Raw genomic sequence first — 22,500 nt, forward strand, 5'->3', positions numbered from 1 at the left:
CCAATACTAATGAGAATTTTTAATTAAAGTATATTACAAACTTTTAATTTAGACCCTAAAGAATCATATTAGCTTGTACAAAAATGACATTATATGACCCCTTTAAATGACAGAAAACTTGTAATACATTTTTTTCTCATCTTAATGTAGGTAATCAACAGAGAAAGTTTCATGGTGATATCTGCTAGTTAAAATTTTACCCTATTCACCTGTAGTGTCTCGCCTTAAAGGTTTTACTGAGGGAGAGAACTACAATCCCATGAAGCATTGCAAACAGCATCAGGGAATTAAAAACCACGGTGAAATATTAAACTACTCATTTACAAATGTTGCTTACATGTATAAAAACAATACATTTTAAGTTTATTGTAAAATAAAAATAGCAAATACCATTGATTAACAACCTCGTAGCTCACAGTAGGACTGTCTTTAAAAGTTTATAAGTTATTATTAAAAATACATTTCCCTATGGAGTTTTAACTTCCGGAACCCGACTGTTAGTTCAACTAAAGAAAAGGCTAAATGAAAGACTCAGTATGGCCAAATCAAACAAGAAAATTCATAGAATAATAATTATTATTATTATTATTACTACTATGTTTATATTATATATTGTGAAACAAAATAAACTGTGATCACTAGCCGCGTTTCCATCCCAAGTTGTGAATTTAACTTGTAGGCAAAATTTCCCAAAATGCGCATAAAAATAGGTGGATGAAAACAGCTACTGTTTGATAATGAGTTGTCTTATGATTTATGTTTGTTTGGTCATAAGACAAAAAACAAACAAAAAAAAACTTTAAAACTTTATGGAAATCATGTCTTGATTAATTAGCTTTTTGGAGATATTTGCTAGCAGATTTACACTGTGTCCACCTGTCAATCATTAGCTAGCTCTACATACACACTCATGATGTGTGTACCTCGGTGTTGTGTTGCTCTTTCTTCTTCTTGAGCTGATCGTGATGCTCCACCAGCAGCGCTCTGAGCTCTGACTTCAGCTTCTGCTTGAGGTCGTTCATCTGATCTCCTGCATCTGACCCTTCAGCTCCAGACCTGGACCATCACATCAACACACACCACATTCAAGTTCAAAACTAGTGTTTCTCTGCTCAAAAGACAAGTGTGTGGATGCAAACTCGCAAACTCGACTTCTTAACTAGATCATTGCTAAGAGCATTGATCAAAAATTGTTCTTCTTCATTAAAATAAAGCTGAAATAAAATGCAATACAAATATTGGATTATGAACTTCAACTTAAAACTAAGTTTAAGTTGATGTACTGAAATTAAATGACTAAAACTGACTAAATAAATTAAAGCAAAGTAGAAATATTTGAAGAAATTTTTTTAAATGACTAAAGCACATAAAAAAATTACAAAAAATTCAATTAAAATGAAAACTGAAAATATTAAAAATGTTAGTATCATTGAGATATTGTTATATTTTTTAATTAATATAAATTATGTTTTCCATTTTCATTTTACTTACAATTTCAGTAATTTAGTTTAGTAATCATGTCTATATCATTTTATTTCATTTTTTTTTGTTATTTTAGTACATCAAAGTTAAAGGAGCTGTATGTAAGAAATGTATTTCAATTAATCATAAAATGGCCCTGATATGTCATTAGACATTAAGAAATCATGTTCATTTCAAATACTTATATCACTGACAACAGTAGTCCGGCCAGGATATTGTCATTTAAAAAGTGAAGTTGATGTTGATGTTGTCATCTTGTGTTTTGGCCTGAAGCTCCACCCTCCACCTATCTACCAATCACGAAGTCAGTAGTGTTTGGCATCGGGGTTGCCAGTTCAGCTCTAGTTACCACAGCTGCAGCAATCTGCAATCTTACATATGGCTCCTTTAAACTAAATGAAAAAGAGAAATGTTGCTTTGGCAATTAGCTGAAATAAAACAAGTTTAAGTTTTCTTATATTTTATTTTCATTTATTTTAATTAATGTTTATTTCATGTCAAGCAACAAAAATGTTTAATTGTTTAAGTTTTAGTTTCAGTTAGACGAAATAACCCTGAACTGAAAAAATAAAAAATAAAATAAAAGCTAACTCTAAATATTAATAAACACTATAACAATATAGAGGTTATGCGGCAGAGAAACAAGCGCGCAGTGCGGCGCGCAGCCATCTTTAAAATATTGTCTTTCAACATTCTCTCTATATTTCTATTGCATTCGAAGAGTAATTCGAATTTATGATGACTCGCTGAATTTAGTCCTAATTTGTAAGTCGCTTTGGATAAGGGCGTCTGCTAAATGACTAAATGTAAATGTAAATGTAAATGTAATTCACTGCTGAAGTGGATTTAGTTATTGCAGAGTTAATGAAAGTTATCATGAGCATTGTAATGTTGGAAGCGGATGGTATAACAAATGTCAGTTCGATCAGGAAGATTTTAAAACGAGATTCATAAATCCGTAAGCTCTTTCCTTCATGCTGTGGAAATACAAACAGACAGAACAGAAAAGGGGCGGAGCTACAGAAGCTCTATGTAAATAATGCTATAATAACAGTAGGTGCGTTTCCATCACAGATTTGCGCAAAACTTTTGCGATTTTTTCTAAATGTCGACAAAAAACTATTGCGAAATGACGGCGTTTCCATTAACTGATGTTATGCGACTAAAACAAATTTTTTTCATCTCGCGATAATTAATTCCAAAAACCATGGCAACGGACGTTAGTAGGTTTATGTATCTCAGCCACTGCACTAGACCATTATTATTAATCAAAGGAGACGTATGTGTGTATCCAATCATTAATGGCCAGGAAAGACTCTTATACTGTGAGCGGCACATATGAGGAGTTTCTGGGTGTTTCTCCCTCAGATCTGCGTCGAGGTCTTGATTGTGGCATTTCTTTGAGGTTTAGAATCCAGTATTCCTGTAATTCATTGTCTTTTATGACTTTAATAATATGGGGTTCCATTTGTGCCGAAATTATGTCGACATGCTATCTGTCTATGCTGTGTGTCGTCTTCCATGTCTATGTGTCTGTTCACTGTCTATGTGATTGCCCACATGACTCAACTTTTGTCTTTGTCCACCCAACTTACTCCTGTCATCTGTCCTTGTTGTTTGACTGTGTCGTCTTGCGTGTCAATGCTGCATGTGTCATGACTGTGTTTTTTCATTCTGTCGTTGCTATGTGTCGTTGCTATGCGTCGTTTCCCTCTGTCGTTACTATGTGTCGTCTTCCATGTCTATGCTATGCGTCGTTACTATGCGTCGTTTCCCTCTGTCGTTACTATGTGTCGTCTTCCATGTCTATGCTATGCGTCGTTGCTATGCGTCGTTTCCCTCTGTCGTTACTATGTGTCGTCTTCCATGTCTATGCTATGCGTTGTTGCTATGCGTCGTTTCCCTCTGTCGTTACTATGTGTCATCTTCCATGTCTATGCTATGCGTCGTTACTATGCGTCGTTTCCCTCTGTCGTTACTATGTGTCGTCTTCCATGTCTATGCTATGCGTCGTTACTATGCGTCGTTTCCCTCTGTCGTTACTATGTGTCGTCTTCCATGTCTATGCTATGCGTCGTTGCTATGCGTCGTTTCCCTCTGTCGTTACTATGTGTCGTCTTCCATGTCTATGCTATGCGTCGTTGCTATGCGTCGTTTCCCTCTGTCGTTACTATGTGTCGTCTTCCATGTCTATGCTATGCGTCGTTACTATGCGTCGTTTCCCTCTGTCGTTACTATGTGTCGTCTTCCATGTCTATGCTATGCGTCGTTACTATGCGTCGTTTCCCTCTGTCGTTACTATGTGTCATCTTCCATGTCTATGCTATGCGTCGTTGCTATGCGTCGTTTCCCTCTGTCGTTACTATGTGTCGTCTTCCATGTCTATGCTATGCGTTGTTGCTATGCGTCGTTTCCCTCTGTCGTTACTATGTGTCGTCTTCCATGTCTATGCTATGCGTCGTTACTATGCGTCGTTTCCCTCTGTCGTTACTATGTGTCGTCTTCCATGTCTATGCTATGCGTCGTTACTATGCGTCGTTTCCCTCTGTCGTTACTATGTGTCGTCTTCCATGTCTATGCTATGCGTCGTTACTATGCGTCGTTTCCCTCTGTCGTTACTATGTGTCGTCTTCCATGTCTATGCTATGCGTCGTTGCTATGCGTCGTTTCCCTCTGTCGTTACTATGTGCGTCTTCTCTCTCTTGCTTCATATTGTTCATTTTAGGTTAAACTCCCTTTAAGAAGCTTCTTTTTTTTTTAAACATGCTTTAGGGAAGGAAAAAAAAAACTTCTCGTACTTTCAGTTAAGATGGTTCAAAATATGTATACAGTTATAAATACTATATTTATATAGTTTACATTTGATTCAAATGAACGGGGATATCTTAGTACATGTAAAGCGTAAACATTGTTTGTTTACATAAATTACACACAGCAAGACAACACAGTCAAACGACAAGGACAGATGACAGGAGTAAGTTGAGTTGACAAAGACAAAAGTTGAGTAGACGACAGAGGGAAACAACGCATAGTAACGACGCATAGCATAGACATGGAAGACGACACATAGTAACGACGCATAGTAACGACGCATAGCATAGACATGGAAGACGACACATAGTAACGACGCATAGCATAGACATAGAAGACGACACATAGTAACGACACATAGTAACGACGCATAGTAACGACGCATAGCATAGACATGGAAGACGACATATAGTAACGACAGAGGGAAACGACGCATAGCAACGACACATAGCAACGACAGAATGAAAAAACACACAGTCATGACACATGCAGCATTGACACGCAAGACGACACAGTCAAACAACAAGGACAGATGACAGGAGTAAGTTGAGTGGACAAAGACAAAAGTTGAGTCATGTGGGCAATCACATAGACAGTGAACAGACACATAGACATGGAAGACGACACACAGCATAGACAGATAGCATGTCAACATAATTTCGGCACAAATGGAACCCCATATAATAAAGAGCTCTGTCTCGTATTCTGTCCAAACACACCGCATCATCTACGTCAGCTGACCTGTAAATGCACAAAAACTGTTTCCAGTGCAGTTTTGCGAAATATTTCTTTTTCGAATTGCCTGAAAAACCTCCTCATGCGAGCGGGAAAACTTTTTACCGATAAATAGGATTTTTTGCAAAATTGACGTGTTTCCATTGGCCGTATTTTTAATTCGCAATTTCAATTTGCGCAGTTTGAAGGGTAATGTAAACGCGGCTAGTGTGTTCATTGTGCATTTACTTCTTGGCCGTGTTCTTCTTTTTCAAGGCTTTGAACTGCTCGCTGTATTTCTGAATGAGTTCTTCTCGTTTCTTCTGAAACTTCTTCTCCATGTCCTTCAGGTCTTTCTCTTGTTTCTTGGTGACCTTCAGGAAGTTCTTGTGCTGCTGCAGTTCTTCACAGGTCACCGTGGATGGATCTGAAAATAATAAAGCATACAGTGAACGTGAACACAGCCAATAACAGTTAAAGGCTGTTGATCAGATTGTGTTAATGCAGAGGTACTCCTATAACTAACTAACGAGCAACTATGAAGTTTGTTTGTTAACTCCATGCCTGTTTACATGGCAAAAAACAATAGTTATTATAATGCATTCATAAAAAAAAAATAAAAAAAATCTATATAAGGCATTTAAGATCCAATTTTTTTCCTACAAATTTTTAATTTTTAATTTAACTTTTCAAGGGTATCAAAAAAAAAAAAAAAAAAAAACCTTTTCTAAGAGGACTAGAAATTTTACATTTATAAAATAAATGTTATATATTTGATGTAATTATCAATTTATATATGTTTTATGTATAACTAACTTTTATCAGAGAAAGGTTAGTTATACTAACCATACTTACACCATGTGGTTATTACTACAGCATTAAATATTCAAAATACTATGGTTGTCATTTTCTGATGATAGCGGAGGCTTAGATGTAGGGACTGCTGTTCTTTGGTAGTTACTACGGTAAAATTGACATCATTGTCCAAACTATCACCCTGGACAACTAAAGTAGCGAGTCATTGTGATGCAGTTGTAATGTATGGTGTCATGTGACACAGGCTCACCTGAGGGATCTGAAGGGGTTTCCTCACTGGATTCTTTGGTCTCTGTGACAACATTATCTGGAGCTGCAGCAGGTTCTGGATCTGGACTTTCTTCTGGTGTTGGTTCTGGTTCTGCTTTTTCCTCTGGTTTGGGTTCAGGTTGTGGCTCTGGTTTGGGTTCTGGTTCAGGTTCAGGTTCAGGTTCAGGCTCTGGTTCAGGTTTAGGTGGTTCTGGAGCTGGAGTCGCAGTGGGATTCTCTTCAGTCTTTTCACTGGGAGCCTCAGCTGGAGGAGCGACGTCGCCCTCTACTGGCTTCTCCACAGCTTCAGATGAGACAGGAGCTTCTGACAGACAGACGTATGGATAGACAGACGGATAGACAGACAGATAGATAGATAGATAGATAGATAGATAGATAGATAGATAGATAGATAGACGGACGGACGGACGGACGGACGGACGGACGGACGGACGGACGGACGGACGGACGGACAGACAGATAGATAGGACAGAAAGACAGATATAAATGATCATCCATATGCATTACATATCACTAATACAGTGATGTATCAGATGATAATCCCATAATATTTTGATATATTGTCACCAAGTTCATATGTAAGTAACAAGTCAAGTCACATTTATTAGTAACACTTTACACTAAGGTCTTATTAGTTATGTTTTTATAATGATTTAAAAAATGTATTAGTAAATGTTGAAATGAACATTAACTGAGATTAATAAATGCTGTAGAATAATTGTTCATTGTTAAACAAATGGGACCTGACTGTAAAGTATTACCAATGTATTTAAACACAGTTTATACAATTCAATTCCGTTTCAAAGCATGAAACACATTCAGTTTGAGCTTTAGCTCTACAAAAGACAATAGAGTTATTATCAGATCAATGTTGATTCAATTCAATTCAGCAAAATTCATCAACTACGAAACAAATTAATGTTCAGACATATATAAGCAGCTTTACAGAAGATAAATCGATTCTGATTCAATGTTAATTCAATTCAGTTCAATAACAGTGTTAATCGCTGTTGCAAAGTTCATAAATTATGAAACAAATTCAATTCAACTATAAATCATCTCTACAGAAGACAATAATATCATTATTCAGCTCAATCTCATTTAGTGTGAGTGCAGTCAAATGGACGATTTAATTGTTTCTATTTATTAGTATTGAAATGGTGCAGTCATAAAATACTGTGATGCTTTGTGTGTTCATGTGTGTGTGTGAGTGGTGTGTGTGTTATTACCTGCGACAGGTGCAGGAGTGACAGACTTCTGGACTCCGTCAGCAACAGGTAACTCATATTCACATACGTATGTTAAACTCTGATCAGAGAGAGAACTGTGTGAGACATGCTTTCACATATTTACACAATTATAAAAGCATTACAAGAGACAGTGTTCAGTCATTTATCCTAATAGAGTTATAATATTAAGCAGAGGAATTAATTTGCAATAATAACCAGCTTATTGTAATAGTATTACATGGCTACTTATCAAATATGTGACCCTGGACCACAAAATCAGTCACAAGGGTAAATTTTTTAAAATTGAGATTTATACATCATCTGAAAGCTGAATAAATACGTTTTCCATTGATGTGTGGTTTGTTAGGATAGGACAATATTTGGCCGAGATACAACTATTGATCATCTGGAATCTGAGGGTGCAAAAAATCTAAACATTGAGAAAATCTCCTTTAAAGTTGTTCATTAATGTTCGCGATTGTTCTGCATTCACTCACAAAAATACATGTTTTACATATTTACGATAGGAAATTTATTAAATATCTTCATGGAACATGATCTTTGCTTAATATCCTAATGATTTTTGGCATAAAAGAAAAATCTATAATTTTGACCCATACAGTATAATGTATTGTTGGATATTGCCACAAATAAACCCGTGCGACTCGAGACTGGTGACATGATCCATATGTACATAAATGTTTCTAAAATATTAGATTTGTGAAAACACAGATCCACATACAGTAAAACACTTAGACATTGTCTTGCAGTCGAAGTTTAGAGCACACTTTCTTGTCTTAACAAGATCAAATATTATGCACATAATTTTTCAAAGATCAAAGCATTTTTAAAATCTAAATATACATTATGCTTAAAGCAAGCAAAACGATGTTTGACACTGAGGTGAGAAAAATAATCTTGTTTTTCCTTTTAAATTAGATTATTTTCATACTCCAGAGGCAAACAACATTTTCTTGCTTTAGGCAAAAACATCAAAAAAATTTGTTCGATTTCTCTGAAAGCAAGACATAAAATCTTGTATCCTTTTGCTTCTCAAGTACATATAAATATATAGGGCCCTATTTTAACGATCTGAAACGCAAGTAACTTTGTGGGCGGGTCTTGGGCGCTGTTGCTATTATACCGGCGGGATAAATGACTAAATAATGATCTAAAATGTGTTGGTCTGAAGTAGCTTCATTACTCATAGGTGTGGTTTGGGGCGTAACGTGCAATAAACCAATCAGAGCATCATCTCACATTCCCTTTAAGAGCAGGCGCGCTTGTTCCATGGCGGTTTGCTATTATAACGGCGGATTTGCCAGACGCACGCCAGGAGCGGTTCACAGCCGAGGAGACCGACGTTCTCATCAGGGCCGTAAAACACAGAGAAGTGACATTGGGATGGAGAAACACACCCAAATTAGCTTCGGTTAAACAGGCGTATAATAATTTGGGTAAATGTGTAAGCTAGATTTATGCCTATTTTTTCACATCTTCATGGACACAACAATGATTTCCCTCGTGTGGAATATTTTTCCTTGTAATTATGTATGGTTTGCACAAATGTGAACTGTGTGTAGATGAGAGAAGCAAAGTGTATGTGTGTTGTGCACACGCTACATTATGGCCAAGCATGCGCCCTTAAAATAGCATCTGAATAACGCGCCACTGACGTTAGACTAGGTTTCTCCTGGTCAGTGGCGGATGTGTTTTCTGAAACTGCAAAATAGCACCAGGGAACGTTTGCGCCGGAACACGCCTCCTCTTTTCGCTGAACCGCCCCCGGGAGCGCAAGTTCATTCCCTAATTTACCAACATGCGTCTGTGGAGGGAAAACTCCGCTGTGCGCGGGTGCAAAATAGGAATGATACATGCGTCTGTGTATAAAGTCAATTGCGCTGGGTGCAAGATAGGGCCCATATGATACTTCGATTATTGTATTGGAAAACGACAAATTAATTCAAATTATAATTTCCCTTGTGTTTTTATTCAGGAGAACCTCCATGTTTGCAGGAGAAACCACATGCACTTAATAGTGCACTACTGTCTTTCAAGGGCACTTGAACATTGATGGTATCTGTGCATCTGTTATTAGCTGTTCGTTTAACTCTACCTCTGTCTTCGGTGGCTTTGTGGTCTTCACTGGATTGAAAAGTGCATCTGAGAAATCTACAAGTGAACAATAATTGACACACTCATTTGATGTGGCATGTTAATGTACACTGTAAAATATGATTTTTGGCCAGTGACGTACCAGCGAAGGCAGCAGGGATGTAGTCCTTCACCTCGATGTGCACAAACACAGATGGCAGTGTGAGAGGCATGTTGCTCTCGCTGCGCAGACAGATGTGCTGGAAACCTGCAAAACATCACAAGGTCAATGATCAGAATTCTCATAATTAATAACCAACAAATCCGGATGAAAAGAATCACACAAGGATTAAACAATCTACAAATCGACAAAAAAGTGCAATGAACAAGCCTCTTACCTGTCATTTTTGAGCGTACACTTTTTTATAAAATGATAAACCTCACATTTCAGCCTTTAAACCATTTAAGAAAACTAATGAGTCAATATGATTGATTATAGTTATTTCAGCTGCTCAGTGAATAATTCTAGATACCTTATTATCCAAATTGTTCATTTTTTTTGTTTTCCATCAACCAGTAAAAAAGTTCAACAGTGCATAGAAATTTTCACATGAATAAAGATGTAAATCCACTCTTTGCTTTGATAAATCATAACTGTGATATTAATAGTCAAAATTATGACATACTAAGTCCTATTTATGAGATAAAAAGTCAAAATTATAACTTTAAATCGTAACTTTAAATAATTGTGACGTACTGTGTCATAATTTTAAGATTAAAGTCAAAATTATATTAAAAAAGTCAAAATGATGACATACTAATTCATAATTATAAGATAAAGGTTGTATTATGACATACTTGCGATGACATCATAATTACGAGATTAAATTCAAATTATAACTTTGAATAATATTTTTGACACAAGTCATAACTTTGAGATAAAAAGTCATAATTATGACATAATAAATCAATTGTGACATACTAAGTACATTTTGAGATTAAAAAGACATAAATATGACATAGAATGTTTAAATTATTACATACTAAGTCATAATTATGGGATAAAAGGTCATAATTATGGCATACTAAATCATAATTATGAGATAAAGTCAAAATGATGACCTTAAATCATAACTATGACATACTAAGTCAATTTTGAGACAAAAAGGCAAAATTATGACATACAAAGTCATAATCATGAGATTAAAAAGTCAATATTATGACTCTTTTAAGCCATAAATATGACTTAGATTTTGACTTTTATGTCATAATTATGACGTACAAAAGCATGCTTGTTTTCTTTTGTGACAGAAATGGGTTGTTTCATTCCTAATTATGTTAGACCCAAACCCCCTGCAGATCCGGGTCAGTCTCACCGGTCTGAAGAGCGTCCAGAGGGATGATCCGGTGACCTAAGAACTTCCCGCCCTCCTCCTGAACCACGAGCCTGAGGTAGGCCATCTCCGGCAGCAAGATCTGCTCAACACCACAGAGACCCTCAGCCTTATGAAGCCATCATAACATTCATAATCTCATGAGCAGGAGATGACAGCGGCTGACCTTCTCGAAGACGAAAGGCTCCTCGTTCCACTCGGGGTTGATGGCGTTGGGTGTGGTGCTCCATTTGGTACGGAATTTGCGTTTGGGATCTTTCGGCAAACCGATGAGCTCGACCTCCACTCCGGTTTTCACATTCTTATCCGACAGGAACTGACCGGAGTAAATCTGAACACGAGTTACAATTCACAGTAACGTTTACAATTCAAGAAAGATTAGTTTACTAATATTACATATATTATATATTAATATAGTAACATTTCTTATTATCTTATTATTTAGTTTTTTTGGTAACACTTTAATTTACAGTGTCCTTGTTACATATGTTACATGTACTTATCATAGTAGTAACAGTAAATTATGCATAATTACATGCAAATAACCCTCACCCAAAACCCTAATCCTACCCTAACCCTATAGTAAGTACATGTAGTTGCTTAATATTACTCAGTACTTGAATATATAATTACACCTTAAAATAAAGTGTAACTGTTTTTTTTATTTAGTAATTTTATATTTTTATTTAGTAGTAGTAATAATAATAACAATTATTATTATTATTAATTAACTAAATTAATAAATAGATATATAATCTCAAACATAAAAACAAAAATGTAAATATTAACAATACATATTTTAAATATATAAAAAATGCCCCAATCATGTTTTTATAGTTCTCACTCGACACACCTTTCAAACCTCGGCCGGGAATGAGACTAAATCTTCATTATTCTTTCATTTTTATTCTTTTGTTTTTATTAAAGTCTATTAGCCTTTATTCTGGCATTATGGCTTTCCCATGCACATCGCTTTGATCCCAATTTACATTTATCCACATATTATAAATAGTCTTTCTAGAAAACAAACTTTTCTTATGAACTTATGTGCATTCTTTTGACAAAATACATCATGAAATAAATGCATTAGAGCTACAATTAGCATCAAGTTACAATTTATGAGATTAATCCTATGCTTTTACTCAAAACTCACTTTAAAGTGTTTGCAATAACTTCCAATTGCGATCTAATGTGGGTTTTGGTCATATTATGTTGATGAAATGTTATTTATAGCCTTTTATAAGAATCGCTGCACCTGCTTATTATTTCTCACGGAATCCTTTATTGTTATTAAAGTAAGGCAAAATCACATGGAAATCACATGCGAATCATTTACTATCTTAATAGTGTGTTTATAGCTTATGTACGAAACAGACCGTGGAAGTGTAATGGGAGTTTGTCATCGGAAGACAAGGGCAGGTTATGAACGTTCGGAAAAAAGGATTCGAAGAAGGAACTTTGTTTTACAGTTTCACATAAGCACCAATGCATTTCTGAGTTACCTTAATGGTGAGAGTGCTGGCGATGATGGTGTCGATCCTGTCAGTGAAGGGATCGAACTTCTTGTCGCTCCGGCGGAGCACGTCGTGTTTGAGTATGTAACCCGTCCTCCCGTTAAACTCGAACAGAGCCATGTTCAGCTGCATGGGGAAATCTACAGCATGATATGATTAAAACTCAAACATAGACATAAAGAGCTGATCTAGCTATTGGAGGACAGTTTTTAAAGGGGTGGAATAATGCCCTTTTCACAAGATGTAAAATAAATCTCTGATGTCCCCAGAGTGTGTGTGTGAAGTTTTAGCTCAAAATACCCCACAGATATTTTTAAATAGCATGTTAAAGTTGTCACTTTTTGAGGGTGAGCAAAAACGCACCATTTTTGTGCCTGTCCCTTTAAATGCAAATGAGCTGCTGCTCCCGGCACAGGGGGCGGAGCTTCAACAGCTTGTGTCCTTTTACCTCACACAGACACACACTGCTTATGTGTAGTTATCTTCTAGTCATTGATTAGCATATTCTGTCATGATAATCTATAAATCGTGTTCTGGGGGCGCGGTTTATGTAAATTTTAGGGTTTGTGATGTCACTAACCCGTGAAGAAGCTTGTAGTCTCTACCAGCTGTTTGTTGTAGTCCTTAAAAAGTGATTTCTTTAAAAGCAAATACCTCCCTTTGCTTTGAACTTTGAGCGTTGTAACATTGCAGATGTTGTTTATGCTCAAACAGCAACATTACACACTAACTAAAGTTAGAAAAGTCAAATCATAATCAAACACCCCTTTAAATGCATGATCTGTGATGGACTCACCCATGGTCTGGTAGTTGAGGGCCACGAACTGACAGCCGGCGCTCCAGAAGGGCTGAGGACTGTAGTTTGAAGAGTCCACACGGGTTCCTTTAGGGTAAATACGGCTCATCTGCCTCTTATTATATCTACAGTCATCAGTATAGGAAAGCACTGACACCCGTACATGAGAAAACACATTTGAGTAATTTAAATCTAATTCAGGGGAAATGTAAAGGATACTCCACCCAGTCCACAGCGTTCTTCGCGATCAAACTCTCTCCTTTGGTTTCCACGAAGGAAGAGATGACATAACTCCTGTTTTTCTCTGTATTAGTAAATGTTGAAAATTAACATTTAAATGCATTGTTCATTATTAATTGACTAATGCAGTTAACCAATGTTAACAAATTAAACCTTATTGTAAAGTGTCACAGATAAAATATTATTCATCTATTTTTTTAAAGATCGAAATCAGACGTATATTCATATAGTGTAATGTTGCATCAGAGGAAGTTTTAGGCGTATTTATCATATTTATAAATATACACATCAAATAAAATCAGGTCTGAACTCACTAATTGCGTTCTCAAAAGAGATGAATTTGTTGGGCTGTACGTAGTTGACCAGGGCGGACATCTCCTCGTATGCTGTCACTTCCTGTCCAGCGGTACCCTGACAGGAAATGGAAAATATCAGATTTAGATTAAACTCTGCAGTCGAGAGAGGGAAAGAGAGAGAGAGCGAGAGAGAGAGAGAGAGAGAGAGAGAGAGAGATAGAGAGAGAGAAATATGAGTCATTATTCTTCATTTAGCAAATAATTACTTATGAAAAGCAACAGTTTGTCTGAGGCATACACCACCATTCAAAAGTCTGGGCTCTTTTTTCATAGAAATTAATACTTTTATTCAGCAGGGATGAATTAAATTGATCAAAAAAAATGACAGTTAAGACATTTATAATGTTACAAAAGATTCTATTTAAATAATTGCTTTTCTTTTGAATTTTTGATTCATCAAAGAATCCTAAAAAATAAACATTTTCAACATCAGAAATGTTTCTTATGAAATCATCATATTAGAATGATTTGTGAAGGATCATGTGACAATGAAGACTGGAGTAATGATGCTGAACATTCCGCTTTGATCACAGGAATAAACAGTGATTTTAAATTAAAATAATATTTCACTGGTTTAAATGTATTTTTGATCAAATAAATGCAGCCTTGAAGAGACTTCTTTGAAAAACATGAAATATTCGTACAGACCCCAAACTTGTGAACGCTAGTGTGCTTAATTTTTCGTAGGTTTTAAAACATGCACTTCTGGATCCCTGCAGCAGAAGTCAGAAGTGAACACGAGATACTTCACCTCATCGGAGTTCTTCATCTTCTCTTCATCCTGTTCATCGTGGTCATCATGTTCTTCACGCTCTTCTGTATCAGTTACACATAAAATACTGCTGTTATTTTCTGTCCAATCATCTCTACAAACACAGTGGCCTCCAAAAGAGTATTAAGACACTCATGTCACACATAGGGCCCTATTTGAAGGATCTAAGCTCATGTTCTAAAGCCAGCCCGATCTCATCCCAAGTCGTCATATACTGACGCTTTTGACATTTCGTCTACATCGAACGCACATGGCACCCTTTAGTGTCAATATGAGACGCACATAGATATGGGCCAGAAGGCGCCTCCTAGCGGTCTAACCCTAACCCTACCCCAGACCTAAACCTACCCATAACCAAACAAAGCTCTGTGCGTCTCATATTGACGGTAAAGGGTGCCATGTGCGTTCGATGTAGACGAAATGTCAAAAGCGTCAGTATATGACGACTTGGGATGAGAATGCGTTGTCTAAAGCTCACGGCGCAATCGCACTTAGGTCGTGTCCGAATCCACTTTTGCTAGTTTAACAACGGGAAAAATGGTCGGCGCTCCTGGCGCATGGTCTAAAAGTGTTGTTCCTATTCTCTTAATGAGTAATGGGTGTGTTTTTGGCATAACGTGCAATAAACCAATCAGAGTCTCTTCTCCCATTCCCTTTAAAGGCCAGTTGTGCTCGAGCCATGACGGATTCACTATTTACATGAGGAATTTGATCGTGGAAAGACTGAACGCTTCTCTAGAGAGGAAACGGATCTGCTCGTACTCGAGGTTAAAGCTGTGTGTGTGCGTGTGTGTGTGTGAGATTAAAGCACAACCAGAACATCTACGGGACAAGCCGGATTCCACCATATCTTTATGTACACAATAACAATCTTTTACATTGTAATCCTTTTATTTTTAATATTAGGCATGTTTGTGTGCTTCTGGGCGTCCCTGTGTGTGTAATAATCAGAGTGTGTGTATCTGTGTAATAATCAGAGTGTGTGTAATAAGCGAGTGTGTGTGTAATAAGCGAGTGTGTGTAATAATCAGAGTGTGTGTAGTAATCAGAGTGTGTGTAGTAAGCGAGTGTGTGTAATAAGCAGAGTGTCAAGTCAAGTCAAGTCAAGTCAAGTTTATTTGTATAGCGCTTTTCACAATACAGATTGTATCAAAGCAGCTTCACAGTATTAAATTAAAATAATACAACAAAGTTTGTTTCAAGAGGAATTTATTGATTGATAAAATTAAATTAAATATCCCCAAAATATCCCCAACTGAGCAAGCCAAAGGCAACAGTGGCAAGGAACCGGAAAACTCCATCAAGTGACCTAATGGAGAAAAAAAAAACCTTGGGAGAACCCAGGCTCAGTCGGGGGCCAGTTCTCCTCTGGCATTTATGAGCTAGAGGCTGGATTGTAGTTTGAACTGTAGGATTATATGAATGCCTGGCTGAAGAGATGCGACTTTAATCTAGTTTTAAACTGGGAGAGCGAGTCTGAGCAACGAACAGTATCAGGAAGACTATTCCAGAGTTTTGGAGCCAAATGTGAAAATGCTCTCCCTCCTTTGGTGGTTCTGGATATCCTAGGTATGACCAAAAGCCTTGAATTTAGTGATCTTAAAGAGCGCGATGGATTATAGGGCGATAGAAGATCCGTTAAATAGACTGGAGCTAAGCCGTTTAGGGCTTTATAAGTCAGTAGCAATATCTTATAATTAATACGGAGCTTTATAGGTAACCAATGCAGTGATGATAAAATCGGTGTTATATGATCATATTTTCTTGATCTCGTAAGAACTCTAGCGGCGGCATTTTGGACTAACTGTAGCTTGTTTATTGAGGATGCAGGACAACCAGCTAATAAAGCATTACAGTAATCCAGTCTCGAGGTCATGAATGCATGAACTAACTTTTCTGCATCAGAAACTGATAGCATATTACGTAGCTTAGCAATGTTTCTAAGGTGGAAAAAGGCTGTTTTTGTAACATATGAAATATGATTTTCAAAAGACAGGTTGCAATCGAGTATAACACCCAGGTCTTTTACTGTAGAGGATAAAGTAACAGGACATCCTATGATGTTAAAGTTGTATTGTGCGAGGTTTTGTGGGCGGTTTTTTGAACCGAAAAGTATTACCTCTGTCTTGTCTGGATTTAATAAAAGAAAATTTGGAAAATTTTGCGTTTTCATCCGGCCGTGATGAAATATATATTTGAGTGTCATCAGCATAACAATGGAAACTAATTCCATGTTTCCTTATAATATTTCCAAGTGGCATCATATATATTGAGAATAACAGAGGGCCTAACACAGATCCCTGCGGCACTCCATAGTTTACTGAAGTTATGATAGATTTTTCTCCATTTAAATAGACAAAATGGTAGCGGTCAGATAGGTATGATTTGAACCAGCTTAGTGCTTGTCCTTGAACACCAGTATAATTTTGTAGTCGATCTAAGAGTAATGTATGATCTATAGTATCGAACGTAGCACTAAGATCAAGTAAAACTAGTATTGAGATACATCCTTGGTCAGAAGCTAAAAGTAAATTTCATTTGTGATTTTAACGAGCGCAGTTTCAGTGCTATGATGCGGTCTGAATCCAGACTGAAACTTTTCATAGATATCATTTTGTTGCAAGAAAGAGCCCAGTTGAGCGGACACCACTTTTTCTAATATTTTAGACATAAATGGAAGATTTGAAATGGGTCTATAATTTGCTAGATTATTATGATCTAATTGTGGTTTCTTAATTTGAGGTTTTATAACTGCCAGTTTAAATGTTCTTGGAACATGACCTAAAGATAAAGACGAGTTAATAATATTGAGGAGAGGCTCTTCCACTACAGGTAACACTTCTTTCAGTAGTTTAGTTGGTATAGGATCTAATAAACATGTTGTTGTTTTAGATGAAGTGATAAGTTTATTTAACTCTTTTTGTTCTATAGTTGTAAAGCACTGTAATTGTTCTTGCGGGGTGATAATTGAAGCTGAATTATAAGGCGCGATTGAAGATTGAACGTTTACAATTGTGGTTCTGATGCTTTCTATTTTCTCAGTGAAGAAGTTCATGAAATCATTACTACTGAACTGTAACGGGATATTTTGTTCGGGTGACGTCTGTTTATTTGTTAGTCTAGCCACGGTGTTAAATAAAAACCTTGGATTGTTTTGGTTGTTTTCTATTAGTTTGCGGAGGTGCTCAGCCCTGGCCGCTTTTAGGGCCTTTTTATAACGTGACATACTGTCTTTCCACGCGATTCTAAAGACCTCTAAATTAGTTTGTTTCCATTTACGCTCTAAAATACGGGTTTCTCTCTTTAAAACATGCGTAGTATTGTTATACCATGGTGCTTTATTTTTCTCTCTGACCTTTTTTAATTTAATAGGTGCAACCACATCCAATGTTCTAGAGAGAATGGTGCTCATAGTGCTAGTTAGTTCTTCTAGTTCATCTGTTTGTTTGGGTTCAGGCAGCAGCTGAGACAGATTAGATAAGCAATTTGAGAAATTATCTATGGTGGATGGGAGGATTGTTCTGCCTGGTTGATAACGCGACGCCGCATGACATATTACAGCAGTACGTAATATGCAAGTTACCATGTAGTGATCAGTGACTTCATCACTTTGTGGAATGATATCTATATCGGTTGGATCGGTTCCATGTGATATAATTAAATCGAGTGTATGATTAAGACGATGTGTTGGTCCGGTGACGTTTTGCTTGACCCCAAATGAATTTAATAAATCTGTAAACGCAGCTCCTAACGCATCATTTGGATTATCTACGTGTATGTTAAAATCTCCAACAATTAATGCTTTATCGACATTGACTAATAGGTCTGAGAGAAAATCTGCAAACTCTTTTAGGAAATCAGCGTAAGGCCCTGGCGGTCTATATACGGTAGCCAAGGCTAGAGATAATAGGGATGTTTTTCTAACATCTAAGAGCGTAACATTTAGTACAAGTACTTCAAATGAAATAAACGTATAACCCGTTTTCTGAGTAACATTTAGAATATCTCTATAAATGGTTGCAACACCTCCGCCACGACCAATCAGACGGGGCTCATGCTTATAACAGTATCCAGGAGGAGTAGACTCATTAATACCGAAATAATCATTTGGTTTAAGCCAGGTTTCAGTAAGGCAAAGTACATCGAAGCTATTATCTGTGACTATTTCATTTACAATAACTGCCTTAGGTGTGAGTGATCTAATGTTTAGAAGACCTAGCTTTAGAAATAGTTTTTGTTTACTAATAGCAACATTTTCTGTTTTAATAACAATTAGATTTTTCCTAGATCCTGCATTAGATTTATTATTTGATCTCACTAAACGAGGAATAGACACGGTTTCTATGCAATGTTCTACACTAGTATTTATATCAGTTGAATTGGTGCAGCAGAGACTATGATTTGGACTTTTGGTTACTAGTCAAAGGGTATTTAACATTTTGGAGATGTTATCTGACAGAAGATCCGCTCCGAATCTGCTTGGGTGTAAGCCATCAGCACGGAAAAGCCTAGGACGCTCCCAAAACAGATTCCAATTATTTACAAAGAGCAGTTTCTGCTCATTGCACCATGACATTAACCATTCATTTAGCGCAAATAATCTGCTGAACTTTTCATGCCCTAGTCGGTACGTGGGAAGCGGTCCTGACACAATGATCGTTGTTTCAGGCGATGTGCTGCGTACCGTATCGATTAGATTCCTGAAGTCTTTCTTCAGAATCTCCGTCTGGCGCAGCCTGATGTCGTTCACTCCCGCGTGCAGGACCACAGTTCCGACGCGCTCGTCACCGTTCAGGATCTCGGGAACGCGAGCAGCGATTTCAGATTTTCATTACAGTGTGTGTAATAATCAGAGTGTGTGTAATAAGCAGAGTGTGTGTAATAATGAGAGTGTGTGTAATAAGCAGAGTGTGTGTAATAATGAGAGTGTGTGTAATAAGCAGAGTGTGTGTAATAATCAGAGTGTGTGTAATAATCAGAGTGTGTGTAATAATCAGAGTGTGTGTAATAAGCAGAGTGTGTGTAATAATCAGAGTGTGTGTAATAAGCAGAGTGTGTGTAATAATGAGAGTGTGTGTAATAAGCAGAGTGTGTGTAATAATCAGAGTGTGTGTAATAATCAGAGTGTGTGTAGTAATCAGAGTGTGTGTAATAAGCGAGTGTGTGTAATAAGCAGAGTGTGTGCGTGTTGTGGACCCGCCTATAGGCGCACATTACTAACGCGCTCTTTAAAAAATACTGCACCATTGACTTTAGAGCAGGTTGAGTTGGTCAATGGCTCAGTCTATTTCAGTTCCTCAAAATATCAACGCGCCAACAATGCGCCAGAACACACACCTGGTTCTCAGACTAGCAGCCCATGGGCGCACAGATGGGTGCAAATGCATTTGCTACAATGTGGCGCAGGACGTGAAATGATAACTGCGTCAGGCTGAAACTAGTAAAAACACTCCTCGTGCCTGGCGCTGCATTGCACCGGCTGTATGATAGGGCCCTTAAAGTCAGCATGAAATCAAAACTGACAATTCTTGTTTTTAATTTTTTTTATAAAATATTGCAGTGTATACTATAAATTATTTATCAGTGCACATCATTATTTGTCCTGGTAATCTTGAATTAGAATAACTTCCTCTTGCAGCTCTGATGACGAGGGCGGGGCAACCTGTCACTCACATGAGATCAGCCAATAGCAAACCTCAACCATCTAATCATCCATCAAGCCCCGCCCTACATTTTTTCTTGTTCCAGAAGCGTTTCATTTGGATATACGGCAAAATAGGGAAGAAAAGACGAGCACAATTTCCCTTTCATGTAGACTTCAACTTAAACAGTCCGCCGTTTCAGGACTGGTTCACAGATGAACTCACCGGTTGCGGGAGCAGCGTCGGTGCCTTCTGGGTTGGCCGGAGCAGGTTGGTTTGGATCGGCGGGTTGATTTGGATCAGCGGGTTGGTTTGGATCGGCGGGTTGATTTGGATCGGCGGGTTGGTTTGGATCAGTGGGTTGGTTGGACTCAGAAGCATCTGCAGCTCCATTAGTTTGTTCTTGAGCAGGCGGTTTCTTTGCCTGTTCTGGTTTGCTCGGAGGTGCGCTGCTTTTCTTATTCTTGATCAGTATTTTACCCATCAGCTCAGACGGACTCGGGATCGGCTGACCCGGCTTGAGCTAAAAAACAAAACATTACATGAGATATATACTACTATCAGCTTGTAAAATAGGTTTATTGGTAACATTTTATTTTACAGTGTGTTACACGTAACATGTAGTTACTATAGTAATCAAACTGGGTTACACTTTATTTTAAGGTGTCATTGTTACAATGTAATTATATATTTAAGTACTATGTAATATTAAGCAACTACATGTACTTACTATAGGGTTAGGGTAGGATTAGGATTTGGTTGAGGGTTAATTGCATGTAATTATGCATAATTTACTGTTATTACTATGGTAAGTACATGTAACATATGCAACAAGGACACTGTAAAATAAAGAGTTACCAAATTAAGTGAAACCCACTTTACTTTAATGCATGTAAAACAATGCAATGCATTTGTTACAATATTTATTTATCTTTGTTGTTAAAGTTAGTAAATAAAAATGAGTTCATGTCATCTCAGGTCCGTTAAATATTAACAGATATCGAATTATATAAAAGTAAATTAACATAAGTATTTTTCATTGTTAGTTCATGTTAACTAATGTAATTTACTAATGCTAGCAAAAAAACCTTAGTGTGAAGTCTTACTGGTTTATTTTAGTTCATCTAACTGGTCACCGTTTATTTCTATTTTATTTATTTTATTTTATTTTACTTACTTTAATATAATTTTTATATCAGTTTTAATCAAAGTTTCTTCACTAATCACTAGTGCTGTGGTGTAACAAATTAATTAATTAAAATTAATTTTTTTTCAATGTAGTCTCATAAAAGCTAACGAAATAAGCTAGAAACATGCTAGAAATGTGTTAAATCATGTTAGCAACATTAAATTATGCTAGCAACATTCATGCTAGCAACATACTAAATCATGTTAGCAACATGATAAAACATGTTAGCAATGTGCTTAAAGTGTTTGAACCCAACAAAACCATTTCCACATTTGAACTCACAGGATATTTGTCCAGTAAATCTACGAGTAGAGCGTCTCCAAAGATAGTTCTGCAGTAGTTTGCCATCTTCTCCTGCTGCTTCACTCTGAAAGCCCGTTTATATCACATCATCAAACTCACAGTACGAGAAACAAAATGTGTTTATGGATGAAATATCATGGACGTGTCTTACGAATCAACGTGGTTCTCAAAGGAAAGCACAATAGGATACTTGGACGTTTTGAAGGCACTCTCAGCGATCGCTTCAATCACGTCCTGTCATGAAGAAAGAACATAATCGAGGAATTTATTTCTTTACCTTTGTGAAAAAGAAGTGTACTTAATCGTACTTCACATCTTGAAAGTATATTTTTTATGAAACCTGCACTTGCAGTAATATTTTAATGAAATAAAAGTGTTCTTAAGGAGATTTCACTTTCATGACTACACACTTAAGTACATTTTACTGTTAAAGTATGTTTTAATAATCTTTTGTCATGCTTTAAAGTACACTTTTTCTTGATGGGTTGACAAACATACTAAAGTATTTGATTGTAATTTACTAGAGCTAATTCAATATTAAAATTTACAGTTAATATATTTGAAATGTACTAAATTGCAACTTCATCATTACAAATAAGTAATTAGTAATGAATTTAAATACAATAAATACATTGCAATAGAACTGGCATATCTGACATAGTTTACCATATTTCAAAGACAATAGAATTAATTATGAAATTATATATAAAGATGTAATTAAGTCCAACATAATAGGACTTAATTAAGCACTCATAAGTTCAAATAACTGCATTTAACATAAATTTAAACTATAATAAATGTTCATTTAGCTAATTAAAACTAACATGCAGTAAAGTGCCGGAACACATTACATTCAGTTCGCACTTAATTATATTATT

At 36.6% G+C, this 22,500-nt stretch overlaps 1 protein-coding gene across 4 annotated transcripts in view; it reads right to left on the reverse strand.

Moving 5' to 3' along the window:
* Positions 1-22,500, reverse strand: part of plcb2 (phospholipase C, beta 2) — a 62,666-nt gene that overhangs the window by 14,028 nt on the left and 26,138 nt on the right. For all 4 annotated transcript variants that reach the window (XM_082143721.1, XM_082143722.1, XM_082143723.1 and 1 more), the window contains 16 exons: positions 21,774-21,856; positions 21,602-21,686; positions 20,356-20,653; positions 14,468-14,532; positions 13,675-13,771; positions 13,340-13,424; positions 13,121-13,245; positions 12,313-12,464; positions 10,977-11,141; positions 10,793-10,892; positions 9,580-9,684; positions 9,439-9,494; positions 7,323-7,401; positions 6,074-6,397; positions 5,257-5,434; positions 924-1,056 (listed from right to left, as the gene is read on the reverse strand). In XM_082143721.1, coding sequence (XP_081999847.1) covers positions 924-1,056; positions 5,257-5,434; positions 6,074-6,397; positions 7,323-7,401; positions 9,439-9,494; positions 9,580-9,684; positions 10,793-10,892; positions 10,977-11,141; positions 12,313-12,464; positions 13,121-13,245; positions 13,340-13,424; positions 13,675-13,771; positions 14,468-14,532; positions 20,356-20,653; positions 21,602-21,686; positions 21,774-21,856 — 2,130 coding nt within the window. The remainder of the gene's footprint in view (positions 1-923; positions 1,057-5,256; positions 5,435-6,073; positions 6,398-7,322; positions 7,402-9,438; positions 9,495-9,579; positions 9,685-10,792; positions 10,893-10,976; positions 11,142-12,312; positions 12,465-13,120; positions 13,246-13,339; positions 13,425-13,674; positions 13,772-14,467; positions 14,533-20,355; positions 20,654-21,601; positions 21,687-21,773; positions 21,857-22,500) is intronic.

This window comes from Leuciscus leuciscus, assembly GCF_965113295.1.
Source record: "Leuciscus leuciscus genome assembly, chromosome: 17".
NCBI classification, from domain to species: domain Eukaryota; kingdom Metazoa; phylum Chordata; class Actinopteri; order Cypriniformes; family Leuciscidae; genus Leuciscus; species Leuciscus leuciscus.